At 49.0% G+C, this 13438-nt stretch overlaps 2 protein-coding genes across 2 annotated transcripts in view; one reads left to right on the top strand and one right to left on the bottom strand.

Moving 5' to 3' along the window:
• LOC114049002 (dual oxidase 2-like) overlaps positions 1-4070 on the bottom strand; it is a 28265-nt gene extending 24195 nt beyond the window's left edge. The window contains exons 1-7 of the mRNA XM_027870182.1: positions 3923-4070; positions 3415-3579; positions 2828-3015; positions 2390-2591; positions 2074-2240; positions 929-989; positions 705-801 (exon numbers count right to left, since the gene is read on the bottom strand). Coding sequence (XP_027725983.1) covers positions 705-801; positions 929-989; positions 2074-2240; positions 2390-2591; positions 2828-3015; positions 3415-3579; positions 3923-4070 — 1028 coding nt within the window. The remainder of the gene's footprint in view (positions 1-704; positions 802-928; positions 990-2073; positions 2241-2389; positions 2592-2827; positions 3016-3414; positions 3580-3922) is intronic.
• A 2924-nt stretch (positions 4071-6994) lies between these two features.
• On the top strand, positions 6995-13378 carry DUOXA2 (dual oxidase maturation factor 2). Its single transcript, XM_027870236.1, has 6 exons — positions 6995-7141; positions 8942-8999; positions 9465-9599; positions 9970-10183; positions 11056-11270; positions 11622-13378. The coding sequence occupies exons 1-6, from the start codon at positions 6995-6997 to the stop codon at positions 11822-11824; spliced, it is 972 nt and encodes a 323-aa protein (XP_027726037.1). The 3' UTR covers positions 11825-13378.
• The last annotated feature ends 60 nt before the right edge of the window (positions 13379-13438 follow it).

Raw genomic sequence — 13438 nt, 5'->3', positions numbered from 1 at the left:
AAAGATCCAAAGTAGTCCAAGGGAATTGGAAGTCTGAAGTAGAAATAGGTTGAGGTGAGGCTGGAACTGGGAAGTTTGCAGAAGGGCCTTCCATGTGGAAGGTGACTGATTGATATTTGAATGGATGGCAGAGGAACAGAAGCCCTTAGCCTCCTACCCTGGGCATGGGCATGCCATTTTGATCCAACCCTCAGCTCTAATCCCTCTGCAAGGAAAGTTGTTCAACAATCAATTAATCAACTAGCATTCATTACATGTCTACTATGTGCTAGGCACTAGCTATACAAAGACAAAAACAAAATAGTTCCTGTCCTCAAAGGGATCACATTCTATTGGGGCAGACAACATATACAAATATAAATAAATAAACACAAAACAAATACAAGGCATTTAGGTGGCAGGGGACAGTGGCTGCTGGGTGGGGGTGACAGGAAATCAAGAAAGGCTTTGTGTAAAAGATGGTGTCGCCATTTCATTCCATAAAATCCATACTAAGGGCAATGATTTCCAGATGTGCCATCTCCCAATCCTACATCCAACTCCAGTCTCCTAACCTCTTGTCTGTCTTCCCTTTCTTGTCATCATTCCTTGGAGATGGGTGTGTGGGGACTGGGGGAGTGGGTAGAGGGATGATCTGAAGTTAAGTCCCTCAGAAGAAATTCTACCCCTGTCCCTCTCCATCACAAGCCCACTCCCTCCCCTACCTCATGTAGACACCAGGAGGCACCATGGTGGAGAAGAATTGCTCGGAGGCTGCTACAAACTCAGGGGAGATGCTGGGATCCAAAAATGACTTGTACCCTGGATAGAGTAAGATCGCAAGCTCTCGTTTCTACCCAGCCCTTCTTCGTTCCATAAGATCCTGCCTACGCCGCCACTCCATACGACGGGCCCCGACTGGTGACCCCTCTCCCTGTTCCCCACTTACTTTCATACACTGGGGGGGTTTTCTCCAGGAAGCTGGGCAGCCATTCATATAGGGTAATGCTCTGTATGAGGAGGAGATGAGAGAGGAATGAGAGGCTGGTGGCAAGGGCCGGGGAAGGAGAACGAGAAGGAAGGACTAGAAAGGGCTGAGGATGCAGAGGTCGGAATCAGTCAGGAGAGAGAGATGAAGGCGGGCAAAGAGGAGACATCTCAGGGATGATGCTTGTGGGATCCTAAGAGCTAGAAGTACAATCCCTTCATTCTACAGATGAGAGAGACGGAGGCCCAGCGACCTGCCCAGTGTCCCGTAGGCAGTAAGCGGCACAGCTGAGATTCAGACTCCAGTCAAGTCAGCATTCTTTCTGACTATACCAAATGCCACTCAAATTCCCTAGAGACCCTTTAGAGAGCCTGGTCTATAGGGTAAGGGTCTCAAGGCCACTAGGAAGGGGTTATCCATGCCCTCTGTCCTTGGATCGGATGTGTTCTTTCTCTAGGATGGAGAGATGGCCGTATAAATATAATAATGCTCTGCATTTGTATGGGACTTTTGCCCTTTATATTTTGAGGCAGGAATGCCTTGGGAAAAGATGTAGTCCTCAGACTGAGGATGTTTCTATTTCTTGGATTGTCTTTGATTTGGGTCTAACCCCGGATAAGGGGACTGAGCAGCTTGTTCTATTGGAAAGAAGGCTGGACTTAGGAAACTGAACCCTGAGAAGAAGTCTAGGTTCAAATCCCTGCTCTAGTACTTAATAGGGTCAGGGTGAGGAAAGTACTTTGAAGAAACCTTCCTTGAAACCTTCCTTAAAACCTTAAGGCAAATCTAGCTCCGTGTGGACAATCACGTCCACCGTGCATGTTGTTCTCTGGTCACATATTCTTTGCATATGTGTTCTACCCCAGTGGTGCAGTGGTAACCTATGGGCAAGAGAACCCCCATTTTTCTTGTCATTTTATATGCTATCCTGTTTGATTAAATGTTTTTTGCTTTGAACTTAAAAAGAAGAAGAAGAAGAAGAAACTTAAGGCATCGTATAAATATGAGTTCTAGTTGTGATGCAGCTCTCTGCCCTGATGGTGGAGAGAAGGATTATTCCCTTCTGGGAGGCTGAAAGACAGAAAGTTGGTGGGATCTGGGCTGACCTGGTAGGTGGCAATGACCCTCTTTCTGGCATGCTGGAACAGTTCCTCATCTCCCCAGGTGGGGTGCTCCTGGGCCAGCCTCTGAGCCCACAGGTTGTGGTATCGGAACCAGAGGAGGCCTACTGCCTGCAGAAACGGATTTTGGTTCCCCCTCTCGGCCCCGAAGGCTACAACCAACACAAGGGGAGGAAAGTGAACTCTATTGCCCTTGTGGATTCCCAACTCCAAACTGACCTGCATCCTTCCCCTCTTACCTCCTCTTTCCTCCCCATCTATATCACTCCAAGGTTCACAGCTCTCCAAACTCTCAACTCACCATATATCCCTTGGGGCCCCTGTTGCCCAGTGGAAGGGTCTGGTGCTGTCCACATGAGGTGGGATCCCTGAGTGTCCCTGGGAAAAGCAGCGTCTGGTCCTGATGCCAGCTCCCCCCCAGAGAAGCTCCTCAGTGCATCACTCCAGGAGTGAGAAGAGCCATAAATGGCACTACCATCCAGCCAACTGGTCACCTGGTTGATCTGGACACAGACATCAGAAGTAGTGACGAGAGGCCAGGAGACCCAAGTATCCACCCCAGATTTCCATTTGTGAACCTCAGCCCCAGAGACAACATCCCTCACTCTGCCCCCCCCAAAAAAGAGCCCTTCAGTGCCCAACTCTGTTCCTTGCTCTTTATCACCATCCTGAACCTAAAAGAAATTGGGAGCCTGACTGAGCCCTCCTTTGTGACTGTGGACTCTTTTTCCAGAATCACCTGGTCTCGGGGGTTGTTAGGGCTCTTGCCTGTGAGTGGGTCCCACTCACTCCTCTGGAAAGGCAGCACCACACTCCCAGTGTCATCTGGGTCAAACACTTCATCTCCTTTGGGGATCTGGATGTTCATAAACTCGGCAGGACAGCCTGACCGTTCCACACTCACCACCTCAGAGAGGACATGGTAGCCTGAAGGCAGGAAGACAAAGGGGTCAGATAGGAAAAGACTGAACATCTTTCCCTCTCAAATCCTGATCACTGTATCAGAGAGAAGCCCTCTTTTTTAAAGCTAAATCTCAGAGGGAGGGACTGGGGAATCTATGCCCAAGAGTTAAAGGATCAAGGTACAGCTTGTGTTTGGGGTAGAGGGAGAAAAAAGGAAGGCAACAAGAAAAGAGGAGATAAGGTCTTGGGAATCTGTCAACCTATTCTTTCTACACTAGGTCTCTTTGGAGAGAGGGCAAGGCCAGGGTTGGGACCAAGCTCAAGTCTGACAGTGGGACTTGTGTTGAGAAGAGTAAGGTTCCCACAATCCTCCCTATTCCTCTGTCCAGGCAAGTGACACTGTATCAGGGACATTCCCCTCACCAAAGAAGACCCCAAGCACTGTGCGGTTTCGTAAGGAGGCATTCCCAGAGGCACCCTTCATGGCAACGTTGCTGATGCTTCGGGAGTTGGGCAGATGCGGCTCCCCTAAGGGCTGGTAAACACCATCTGAGTATGTAGCTGGGACCAAACGCTGGAGTCTGGAGCCTGAGATCAGGAAGGAGGGATGGAAGTTATGCTCCTGGCCAGGAACCCCCGGCCTAGGCCTAGCCAAGCTCCAGCCCCTCCATCCAAAGTTAGGCCCTTATTAGTTCACTATTAAGAGGTCCCTAGACCTCCCTACTCCTGCCTGGTGTCAAGGTCTGGTCCTCCTGGTTCTACCCAGCAGCAGAGTAGAAGCTCCAGAAGGAAGAGTAAACTGGTTCCACCTACTGGCCAAGATCCCCTCTGCAGCCTCTTGAGCATCCTCAGAAAGTGTATTTATACATGCCAAGAATTTCCCTTCACCGTCCTAAGCCCCACCAATAGCTAGCCCAAGCCCGTTAGGTACCTGCTGAACCCCAATCATGGTGTCTCAGGTTGTTGAACCAGCCATCATAGCGCTGAACTTCCCAGGATATGGTGAGAGACTCCTGGGCCCCTGGAGGCAGAAAGTTTCTTGTCTTCTCCCCCTTTGTTGGACATCCTTGGACCCCCATAAGGAGCTTCTCCTCTTCCCTTAAGAATCAAGTAACTGCTCCTGGCCCTCCCCCGTTCCTCATTCCTAAAGCTTGCCTGAGGACATTTGGTCCCCCCCCCTCAAGAATTATGACTGCTGTCACCCCTAAGGTTTAGAACATCTCGATCTGCCCAAACCAGCTGGACCTGAGTGGTGGCTGGTCAGAGAGAAGGAAAGGTTCAGTGAGTTGGGAGCTGATCCAATTTGGTAGAGTCCTCCAGACTCACAGAGGCAAGCTATTGACCCTTTCTCACTCACCCCTGCCCCTGCTTTTCCCATCTTCAGGTCTGGAAGGGAGAACTAAGGAAAAGAGCTTCACACCATATGATTTCCTGCCTCCCAGGGCACCTCATTACTTACCCACTGGATCCCAGGGTCCAATCAAAACCATCTGCATTGCCAGTAACCATATACTGAACATGATGATGGCAGGGTCTAGGGGGCAAGGGATGATGTGAGGAGGATGAAACTTGCTTGGGATAGCCAGCCCCATACTCCTACAGCCAGCACAGGTACAGACTTCAACTCCCTTCTCAGCACTACCCTTGATGGTCAAACCCTGTTTGCCCCCATTATAAAAAAAAAGTGAAACTGGAATGGAATCAAGGTAGGTAGACCTCCCTAAAGCAGATCCACCTATCTCCTCTGGCACTGTGCCAGAAGTTTCTGTCAGGGACATTTATCTGCTGTTCCTTAATAGGCTTCTGTCCACTCTCCCCACCCCACCCCACCCCACCTAGGGTAGTATTGTGGGATATATGGATGTTGCTTCTGCATATCACTCAACCAGAGGTTGGAGTCAGAGAAATTGCTATGTTTATTATTATTATTATTATTATTTCCACAAAAAGCCAACTGGAAACCTTAAGGAATGCAATATGGGGGCTAGGTGGAAGTTGGACAAAGGAAGTTATTTTAGAAAAAGAAAACACTCCTGGTAGTGAATAGACTACCTGGCAGAAACCAGTTCTGAGGTTAACATAAAAAGGAGTGTTCCCCAAGTAAGGATGGAATTGTGGGGAGTGGGAGATGTCATTAGGGGTGGAGACTCACTTGGGGAAATTAGGGGCTTCAGATAGGCTGTAACCTCTACAGTACCCAATGAATGGTGAAACAGGGGAAGGACATTCGAGTGGGGAATAGGGAATAAAAAGGTATGCATTTGTTGATATTTGTGCTTCCCTGATTCTTCCTGATTCAATAATGGCTTCATGGAATTCGTAATATTGATATAGGTAACAGTATGGTTCAATAGAAAGACCACTGGATTAGAAATTAGGAGACCTGGATTCTTTCTAACCTTGGTTCTGCCATTCACTCAACTCTCTGAACCTCAGTTTCCTCATCTGTAAAAATGAGGGGTTTGGCCTAGATCTCTGTGGCATTTTCTAATCCTGAAAAAGCTTATGATTCTTCATACTCCCCCCCACCCCCCTCCCGCCCCACACCTATTAAAAACCTTAGGCATTTCACATTCTATTTGCTCGCTGAACCTCACTGCCTCCTTGATCTTCCTCAAATCCACACTACTCAGGGGTAGGAAGATGGGAATAAAAATGGAGGCGGGGTGGGGGGAAGGGGACCGGTATTAATTAGTGGACAGGGAGTAGGAATATGTAGGATAAGCTATCGAAGGCCAGTTTGTCAGCCAATTCTGGATCCATTAAGGGAAGGAGCTGGGAGATTCCATAATACAAACTGAATAGGGTAGAGGGGTGTGGGGCGGGGTAGGGGAGGGGAGGATATAAAGTCCTCAAATATTGGTTTCTTAGAAGGCCCTGTTCTGGGAAGAGAGGAGAGAATTCGTCCTTCAACCATGAAACTGGATTCATGCTTCTTTCTCTGTGAAAGCAATGTGGTGAGGAGAGCACTGAGGTGAAACCACCCGATCTAGGTTTGAATTAGGGCTCCGGGGTTTACTAGCGGTGTGACCCCGGGCTAATTACTTAACTTTTCTGGGCTTTAGTTTCCTCGTTTGTAAAAAGGTGGAGTTGTTCAAGGCGAATTCTCTTGTACTCTGAGCGGCAGATTTCGTCTCTCTTGCAGTGTATCTGTATCTGTATCTGTATCTCTATTTTCCCTCCCCGGGTTACCCTTCCTCCCCCAGGTTTCCAGAGCGGCTTGTGTACTTACCTCCCTCCCTTCCCGTTTTCATGCAGGTCCAGCGTCTTTTGACAATGAGTCCGCTCAGACCGGAGTCTGGCCTTGAATGTGAGCTACTGGGCTGTAGGCTTGGCTACTGCTCCGGGTCCACACGCAGAGCGCTTTCCTCTGATTTGCATAAAGTCACACCCGGAGGTTTGACCAGTTAACCTACCACCTCGCCCTTCATTTGCATAACCCCCTTTCCCCACCTCCAGTCCTGGACCCCAGGAGGAAAAAACGGAATTCACTTGATCCTCCCTGCTATAAAAGGGTCTGTTGCCCGAAACGGAGATATAAAAAAAAAAACTAAACGGAGCTGACAAGATCGAGATAGAGACTAGAGAGCTGGACAGCACCGGTGAGAAAGAGTCCCAGACTCTCTGGCTTCAGATACCCCAACACAGAAAGCACTTTGAAGGAGCCTGATGTGGGGCAGGGAAGTGGAGGGCAGGGGGGCGCAATGCCCGTGGGGCTGCTCTCATCTTCTCTCTCTGAGACAGGTGGATCCCTGGGGCTCTGTCCTGTGTCTTGATTGGTGATTGAGCAGCTTGCTGTGCTCGGGGAATCTCTCACCTGACTCTGCTCCCTTGTGTGGGGTGGGTGGGGTGCGGTGGAAATATGTTGAGGAAAGATGTAGGAAAGGAAATGGGGAGGGGTACAGATATTAAAATCTCCTTCTCTCCTGATCTCAGGCTGCAAAACAGGTGGATTTCTGCCACTCGGACCCCTTGATCTTTCTCTCCTCCTGTGACGGTCAACATGACGTTGTTCAATGGTGTACTGCCTTTCTACCCCCAATCTCGTCATGCCGCCGGCTTCAGCGTCCCCCTGTTAGTGGTCATCATAGTATTTCTGGCTTTGGCAGCCAGTTTCCTACTCATTCTTCCTGGAATCCGTGGTCACTCGGTGAGGCTGGAGTCCAGCACCAGATTAGGGTCAATGGAGTAAGGAAAGGGGAGGAATTTCTGGCCTGAGTGTGAGAGATCCAAGAGAGTGGTGAGCCATCTCCAACCCTTCTCCGTTCAGCTCTTAAATGACCTTGGAGTCTCCAGTAATAGTGGGAATTAGTGAACCTCGACTTCTTCTGGTATGGGGTGGGGGAGAGGGGGGAATGGTGAATGTCACCCGAGGGGAAACGGAAACACAGAGCAGACCAGAATGGCTGAGGTAGAATTTGGGTCTGAATCAAGGGGCATCCCTTCTCCAGGTACTGAACCCTAAACTTATTGGAAAAGCTTCCCACACTTTAAGTTGGGAGTCACTCATATTTTAGCGATTCCAGAACCAGAATGCTCTTAGCTCATTGCAGCTGCTAGAGACTGGAACTCTCACACCATCAACCTATGGATTTTTTCAGGACCCGTCTCTCCCCTCCCTTCAAGTGCTTAAATCTCTTTGCTCTCTGGTTCACCACCCTTAGTCTACCCTTCTCTGGATGATGAGTTTGTGGAGCACTAAAGTCGAGAGCTAAAGTACTTTAGGTTTAGTACACATGGCTATGTGTGTAGTGGACAGTTTCTTTTATTAGTATTTCTTGGTGCTCATATAGGTTGATGTGCTCTTGTGATGTGTATGGATGAGTCCTTTATTCTAAAGGCTTATAAATCCAACTACAGGACTTGGAATCGTGGGGATCTAAGTCTTTATCTTTACTTCCTACAATCCCACGGAGTTTAAATTGTGCATTTGCTTTTCAAAAAATGTGTTGAAGCAAGCTCATCTTGACAGTTATTCTGTGTGGATTCCTGTGAGAATTCACTGTGTGGTAGTTGGTCAAAAAGCATTAGTTTAGCACCTACTATGTGCCAGGAGCTGTGCTAAGGGCTGGGGATACAAAGAAAGGCAAAAAACAGTGCCTGCTCTCAAGGAGTTCACAGTCTCATGGAAGAGACAACAAACAAACAATTATGTACAAACAAGCTATATTTAGGAAAAACTGAAGATACTCTCAGAAGTCACTCAGGTTAAGGTTAAGAAGGACTGGGAAAGGCTCCATGTAGAAGGTTGGACTTTAGCTAAGACTTGCAGAAAGCCAGGAGTGGAGGTGAGAAGGGGAAGTATTCTAGTCATGGAGGATAACTGGTAAAAATGCTAGAATTGGAATGATACCTGTGAAGAACAGCAAGGAGGTCAATGGTATTGGATCAGTCTCCGTGAGCATGATACTACTCACTCTTCTTGGAAACTAAGTCTTTGAACCTTCCTCTTTCTGGGAAGATCCACCTTTCTGTAATATTACTCCAGGAGTCAAAGAGTCCCATGGACCAGTGACCAGAAGAATAAAGGGCTGAGCCAGGAATGTCAGACTATGGGTTGGAATGGGGAAAGAGAAGGAGAATGAAGGAGAAAAGTTCATTCATCTGTGACTCCTGAGGGATGGGGTGTGAGGAGTGCCATAAGAGTATGACTCCAGAACCTGAGAAATGCCTCATTGGGTCAGGCCCTTAGCAGGTGCAACTTAGTATTCTGCCTCTGACACGGGCACCAAAGGTAAGGAAGGCAAGGACAAGATTTTCTCTGAAGTCAATCTCTAATAGTTTGGAGTTTAGTTCCAAACAGTGTGGGGAAGCAGGAGAGGTTTATTAAGGAGCTGGTTACATCCTCTTGGCTATGAATCAAAGCAAATAATGGGGGTAAGGAAGGCTCTTAGCGGTTGGGTAATGAAAATCATCTTCTCAACATTACTGACCCTTTCTGTCCTTGCAGCGCTGGTTCTGGTGTGTTAGAATCCTCCTCAGTCTGTTCATTGGAGCAGAGATTGTAGGTGAGTGTTTGACTCTTGCTGGGTAGGGAGAGGGCAGCCTAGAAAAGGAGAGAGGCTAGGAGAACTGGAGAAGTGGCTCTTGGTGGATACTACCCTCGAAGCCACTCTGAGTGCCTTTTGCTCATTTCTAATCTCTCCCAGAGGCTTTTCTTTTCCATCATACCCCCTTTATCGTGCCCTATGTCTACTCCTCATGACCCCACTGTGTTACACTTTACCACCATGCTCCACAAGTTCCCCCACTGTGCTTCTCCTCCCTCAAACCACCACATTGGGCAGCTAGGTGGCACAGTGGATAGACCACCTGCCCTGGAGTCAGGAGGATCTGAGTTCAAATCTGACCTCAGACCAAACACTTGACACTTACTAGCTGTGTGACCCTGGGCAAGTCACTTAACCCCAATTGCCTAACCAAAAAAAACCCCCAAAAACCCAACCCTCCAAAAACATTTTGTTCTCTCTTAGCTGTGCACTTCAGCGGGGATTGGTTCACGGGCCAAGTAAAAACCAGCACCTCCTACAAGGCTTTCACCTCTGCCCAAGTCAGTGCAGATATTGGGCTGTATGTTGGACTATCAGGAGTCAACATCACGCTCACTGGTGAGAAAGACTAAAGGAAAAGGTGCTTCTACCTGGCCCCTTCGCATTCTAGAGGTGACTCTGTGTCTTATTCTAGCACATATCCCGAGATGGAGGGTTGGGGACAGTGGGAAGATATGTTTGTATCTATGTGTGGGACATTTTGGCAAACTAGGACTACAGAGCTAGGACTTAAGGTCCCTAAGAAGCCTCCCTCTTTCCCTGCCCTGGCCAAGCCTCTCATCTCTCCCCTTCTGCGACTGTGTTCCCCCTCCACATTTTGATGTACTCTGAAGTTGCTCCCATTGCACACGGCGCAGACCCCCACGATCACGCATAGAGACAGATTTGGCCAAACCCTTGCTGATCCCACCTACGCACCCTCCTCCAGGGACCCCAGTGCACCAGCTGAACGAGACTATCGACTATAACGAGAAGTTCAGCTGGAGGTTTGGAGACAATTATGCCGAGGAGTACGAGAAGGCACTGCAGAAAGGGCTACCAAACCCCGTGCTCTACCTAGCGGAGAAATTCACCCCGGTCAGTCCCTGTGGCCTGCATCGCCAGTACCGGCTGGCTGGACACTATGCTTCGGCTACACTCTGGTGAGTGCACGAGTGGACTTGGGGGAGTCCACTGCCAGGAGGTGAGGTCTCACACTAAGCTAACCGGCTTGACCAGCTCTGCAGCCCAGGGAACCCAATAACCAAAGCTGTGAACTACTGTCACCCGTAGGGTCAGCAGGTCCTAACTGATTGCTCCTACTCTTTGCGGTGGCTGATACCAACCACCCGCCGGGCTGCAGTTCTAACCTAAACTGGGAGCCTCTTTCCATCCATCCATCCATATCCTGGGGGCCTCCCACCTCCCACTCTCTGTCTCTGCAACTCGCTGCAGCTACGCCTCGCGTTCTGGCAAAAGGATTACGAGAGCGCGTCATAGTCTAGCCTGTGATTAGAATTTCCGACTGCCCGAGGGAAGGGCAGGAAGCAATGGGGGAAGGGTCTGTCTAGGAAGCTTCTTGGAAGATGTCTTACCTCCTACCCTTTTAACTCTGAACGCAGGAGACGCTGGGGGCTGGGTGGAGGTGGGGTGAGGCAGGCTGGATGAGAAATGGATGGGGGGGGGGCGGGTATCCAGGGACTCTCAGACCGACGACTTCTCCCCTAGTATCCAGTATGAAGGAGATGGGTTTAGAGCTGGAAGGAACCTTAAAAAAGTAATCGAAGTCGATTCTCTCACTTCATTTTACAGATGAAGAAACCTGAAACTCAGAGAGGTGATAGCTAGTAACTGTCAGAGGCAGTATTTGAACACAGCTTTTCCTGCCTGCAAGACCAGCAGTCTGTCCACTAGGCCACGCTGAGAAGTCCGTTTCTTTAACCCTCGGGGTTTCCCCGACCCCTTCTTCTGCAATCCCAACAGAGTGCTCTCCATTTCCGGGCTGCTCTCACTTTTCTCCCCCATTTCTCTGCAGGGTGGCATTTTGTTTTTGGCTGCTTTCCAACGTGTTGCTTTCCATGCCCGCCCCACTTTACGGAGGGTTCTCGCTGCTGATTGCCGGAGCCTTTGTATTCTTCTCAGTCTTCGCCTTCGCTACCATCTCCACTGTGCCCTTATGCCCGATCCGCTTAGGCTCGGAGTTCCTCAGCCCCAGCTATGGAGCTTCCTTCTGGACCACGGTGGCCACAGGTGAGAGAAAGGTGTAAGACTAGGGAACCCAGTAGGACCTGGGACAGAAAAATGGACTTCTGAAGTGGGTGGGGGCTCAGAAATAAGGCTGGATATGGCCAGTACAGGAATTTGCTTTGCTTCACTGTTATTATTTGTTACAAAAGTTTGGTTTGGTTTTATTTTTTAATATGGGCGAGAGAGGCGAGGGGATATAAAATAGATATTTCTTAATTTAAAATAAAATAAAAGTTTGAAACAAAAAAGGAATAAGGGTGGAGGTCTGGCCAGGTGCCGCCCGGAGTTCTGGGGTTAAGCCAGGCTCCAGACCTGGGGCGCTAACACCCTCTTCCCTTCTTCAACCTGTTGCAGGTTTCTTATGCCTGCTCCTAGGAGGGATGGTGGTATGTCTACACTACACACATCCCAGCGCCCTGCGCACTTTCCTGGACCTGAGTGATGACCTCGTAGTCCAAAGGAAGAGCGTGATGCCACAGATCTACAGCAATCCACTTAACTTGCCTGAGAAATGCAAACCGGCGACCCCAGACATACAACTCTCTATTCGCTTGTAGGGGGCCTTCACACTGCGGACTTTTATTCCCAAATCAGAAAGGTGCGTGGGAGCCGTTTAGGATAGAAGCGGCCCCATGGACCTCACTCCTCCATTCTCTGCTGGCCGGAGAGAACAAGCGGGGAATCGCGGGTGACTCCTCTCTATCAACAGGGGCTGTTAGGCGACGATTGTAAATAAAGACTCTTATTTTTTTTATTGAGGGAAGAAAAGCTTTCTATTAATTTCCACAGCCTGAGTGGGTTCTGGGGCCTTTGCCGTCAAGAATCCTCCATCCCTTTGAATGTTGCTCCCTATGCTGGCGATAGCTCCTGACCTCGAGAATGGGACCTTGTACGCAACCTCTTTCTGAACCATCCCAGCCTCTCTGCGATCCCTGACTCCTGACTCGCGCTGTGCTCGAGGCAACAATGCTGCCCCAGGAGGGACTCAGGAATCCTCGTGCTGCCCCCTAGCGGGGGGCACGGAGAGGCGGAACCAGGACCAGACTCTAAGGGCTGCGCCCCGTTCTACTGTGTGATGTGTAAAAGACGCCAGCTTAGACCTGCACAACTTGTGGCTTATGGGTTAGTCCTCAGTGACCTCCTCTTCCCATTCTGGGGTTCTTCCGCACCACATGCAGCTGCCTTCTTCCTTGCAGTAGAGGTGAAACTAGGGAGGAGTCCCAAAATAGCCCAGGAAGGGGGCTTTCAGGGGAATCATGATTGATTCTGCCCCAACAAATGCGACTCTGTGGACCACCAATGAAACAGTACAAGTTGGATCTTCTAGGTTTCTTTGGGAATCCCAGCCATGAGTCCCCTTCACCCTATACCGACCTAGCTCTTGAACTGGAGGGTGGAGAATAGAGAAGTTTCCGGATTTACTGGCAGTCTAACCCCTCACTCAATTCTTTCTGACTAGATCCGTGGGATTAGGTCAATTGACAGAATAGTCATTGAGTTTTGGAGCCAACCATCTGAGCGCTGGTCTCCTGTCTTTTAGCTCAATATTTTTTGCACTAAAGCCTTGCTGGTTCTCAAATGTGGTGGAAGTAGGGGATAATAAAAAGAAAGATGGTGGAAATGGGAAAATTGGAGGTGAAGGGGGTGATAGTATTTTCCCAGTGGAATGTTTCACTTAGTAAAGTATAGCCAGATAAATTAGGCTGTGTAACCCCTCCGTCCAACACACTGAACCATAGGAAAGCAAATTAAAATGAAGTCCAGACGTCTTCAAAGGGAAAAGGAAGTTACCAAACAAACAAAACAGGCTGAGTTTGAAGTTTGAAATGAGGACTCAAATTGCCTGCATCTTTGATCTGGTACCCAGTGAGAGGAATCATAGGATAGAGCTAAAAGGGACCTGGAAAGGCATCTAGCCCAATCGCCCTATTTTACATAGGAAGAAACTAAGGCAGAGGGAGGTGAAGTGATTGGATTGACCTTTAGCCTCTACCCCTACCTGCTGTCTCCCAAAGTCATTGCTCAGACTCCAACAGCAAGGATTAGACATTAGAATGTAGACTGTTGGAAAGGATCTTTACCCAGTTCACCTAGTCTAGTGGTTGCCAATCTTTTCAAGCATAAGGATCATAGGACTTCTTTTTAACATCAAAAAATTCCAAAACGCCTCC

Source organism: Vombatus ursinus, unplaced genomic scaffold (assembly GCF_900497805.2).
Source record: "Vombatus ursinus unplaced genomic scaffold, bare-nosed wombat genome assembly UNPS02014794.1, whole genome shotgun sequence".
Classification (NCBI taxonomy): Eukaryota; Metazoa; Chordata; class Mammalia; order Diprotodontia; family Vombatidae; genus Vombatus; species Vombatus ursinus.
This window is presented reverse-complemented; position numbering and strand designations above follow the sequence as displayed.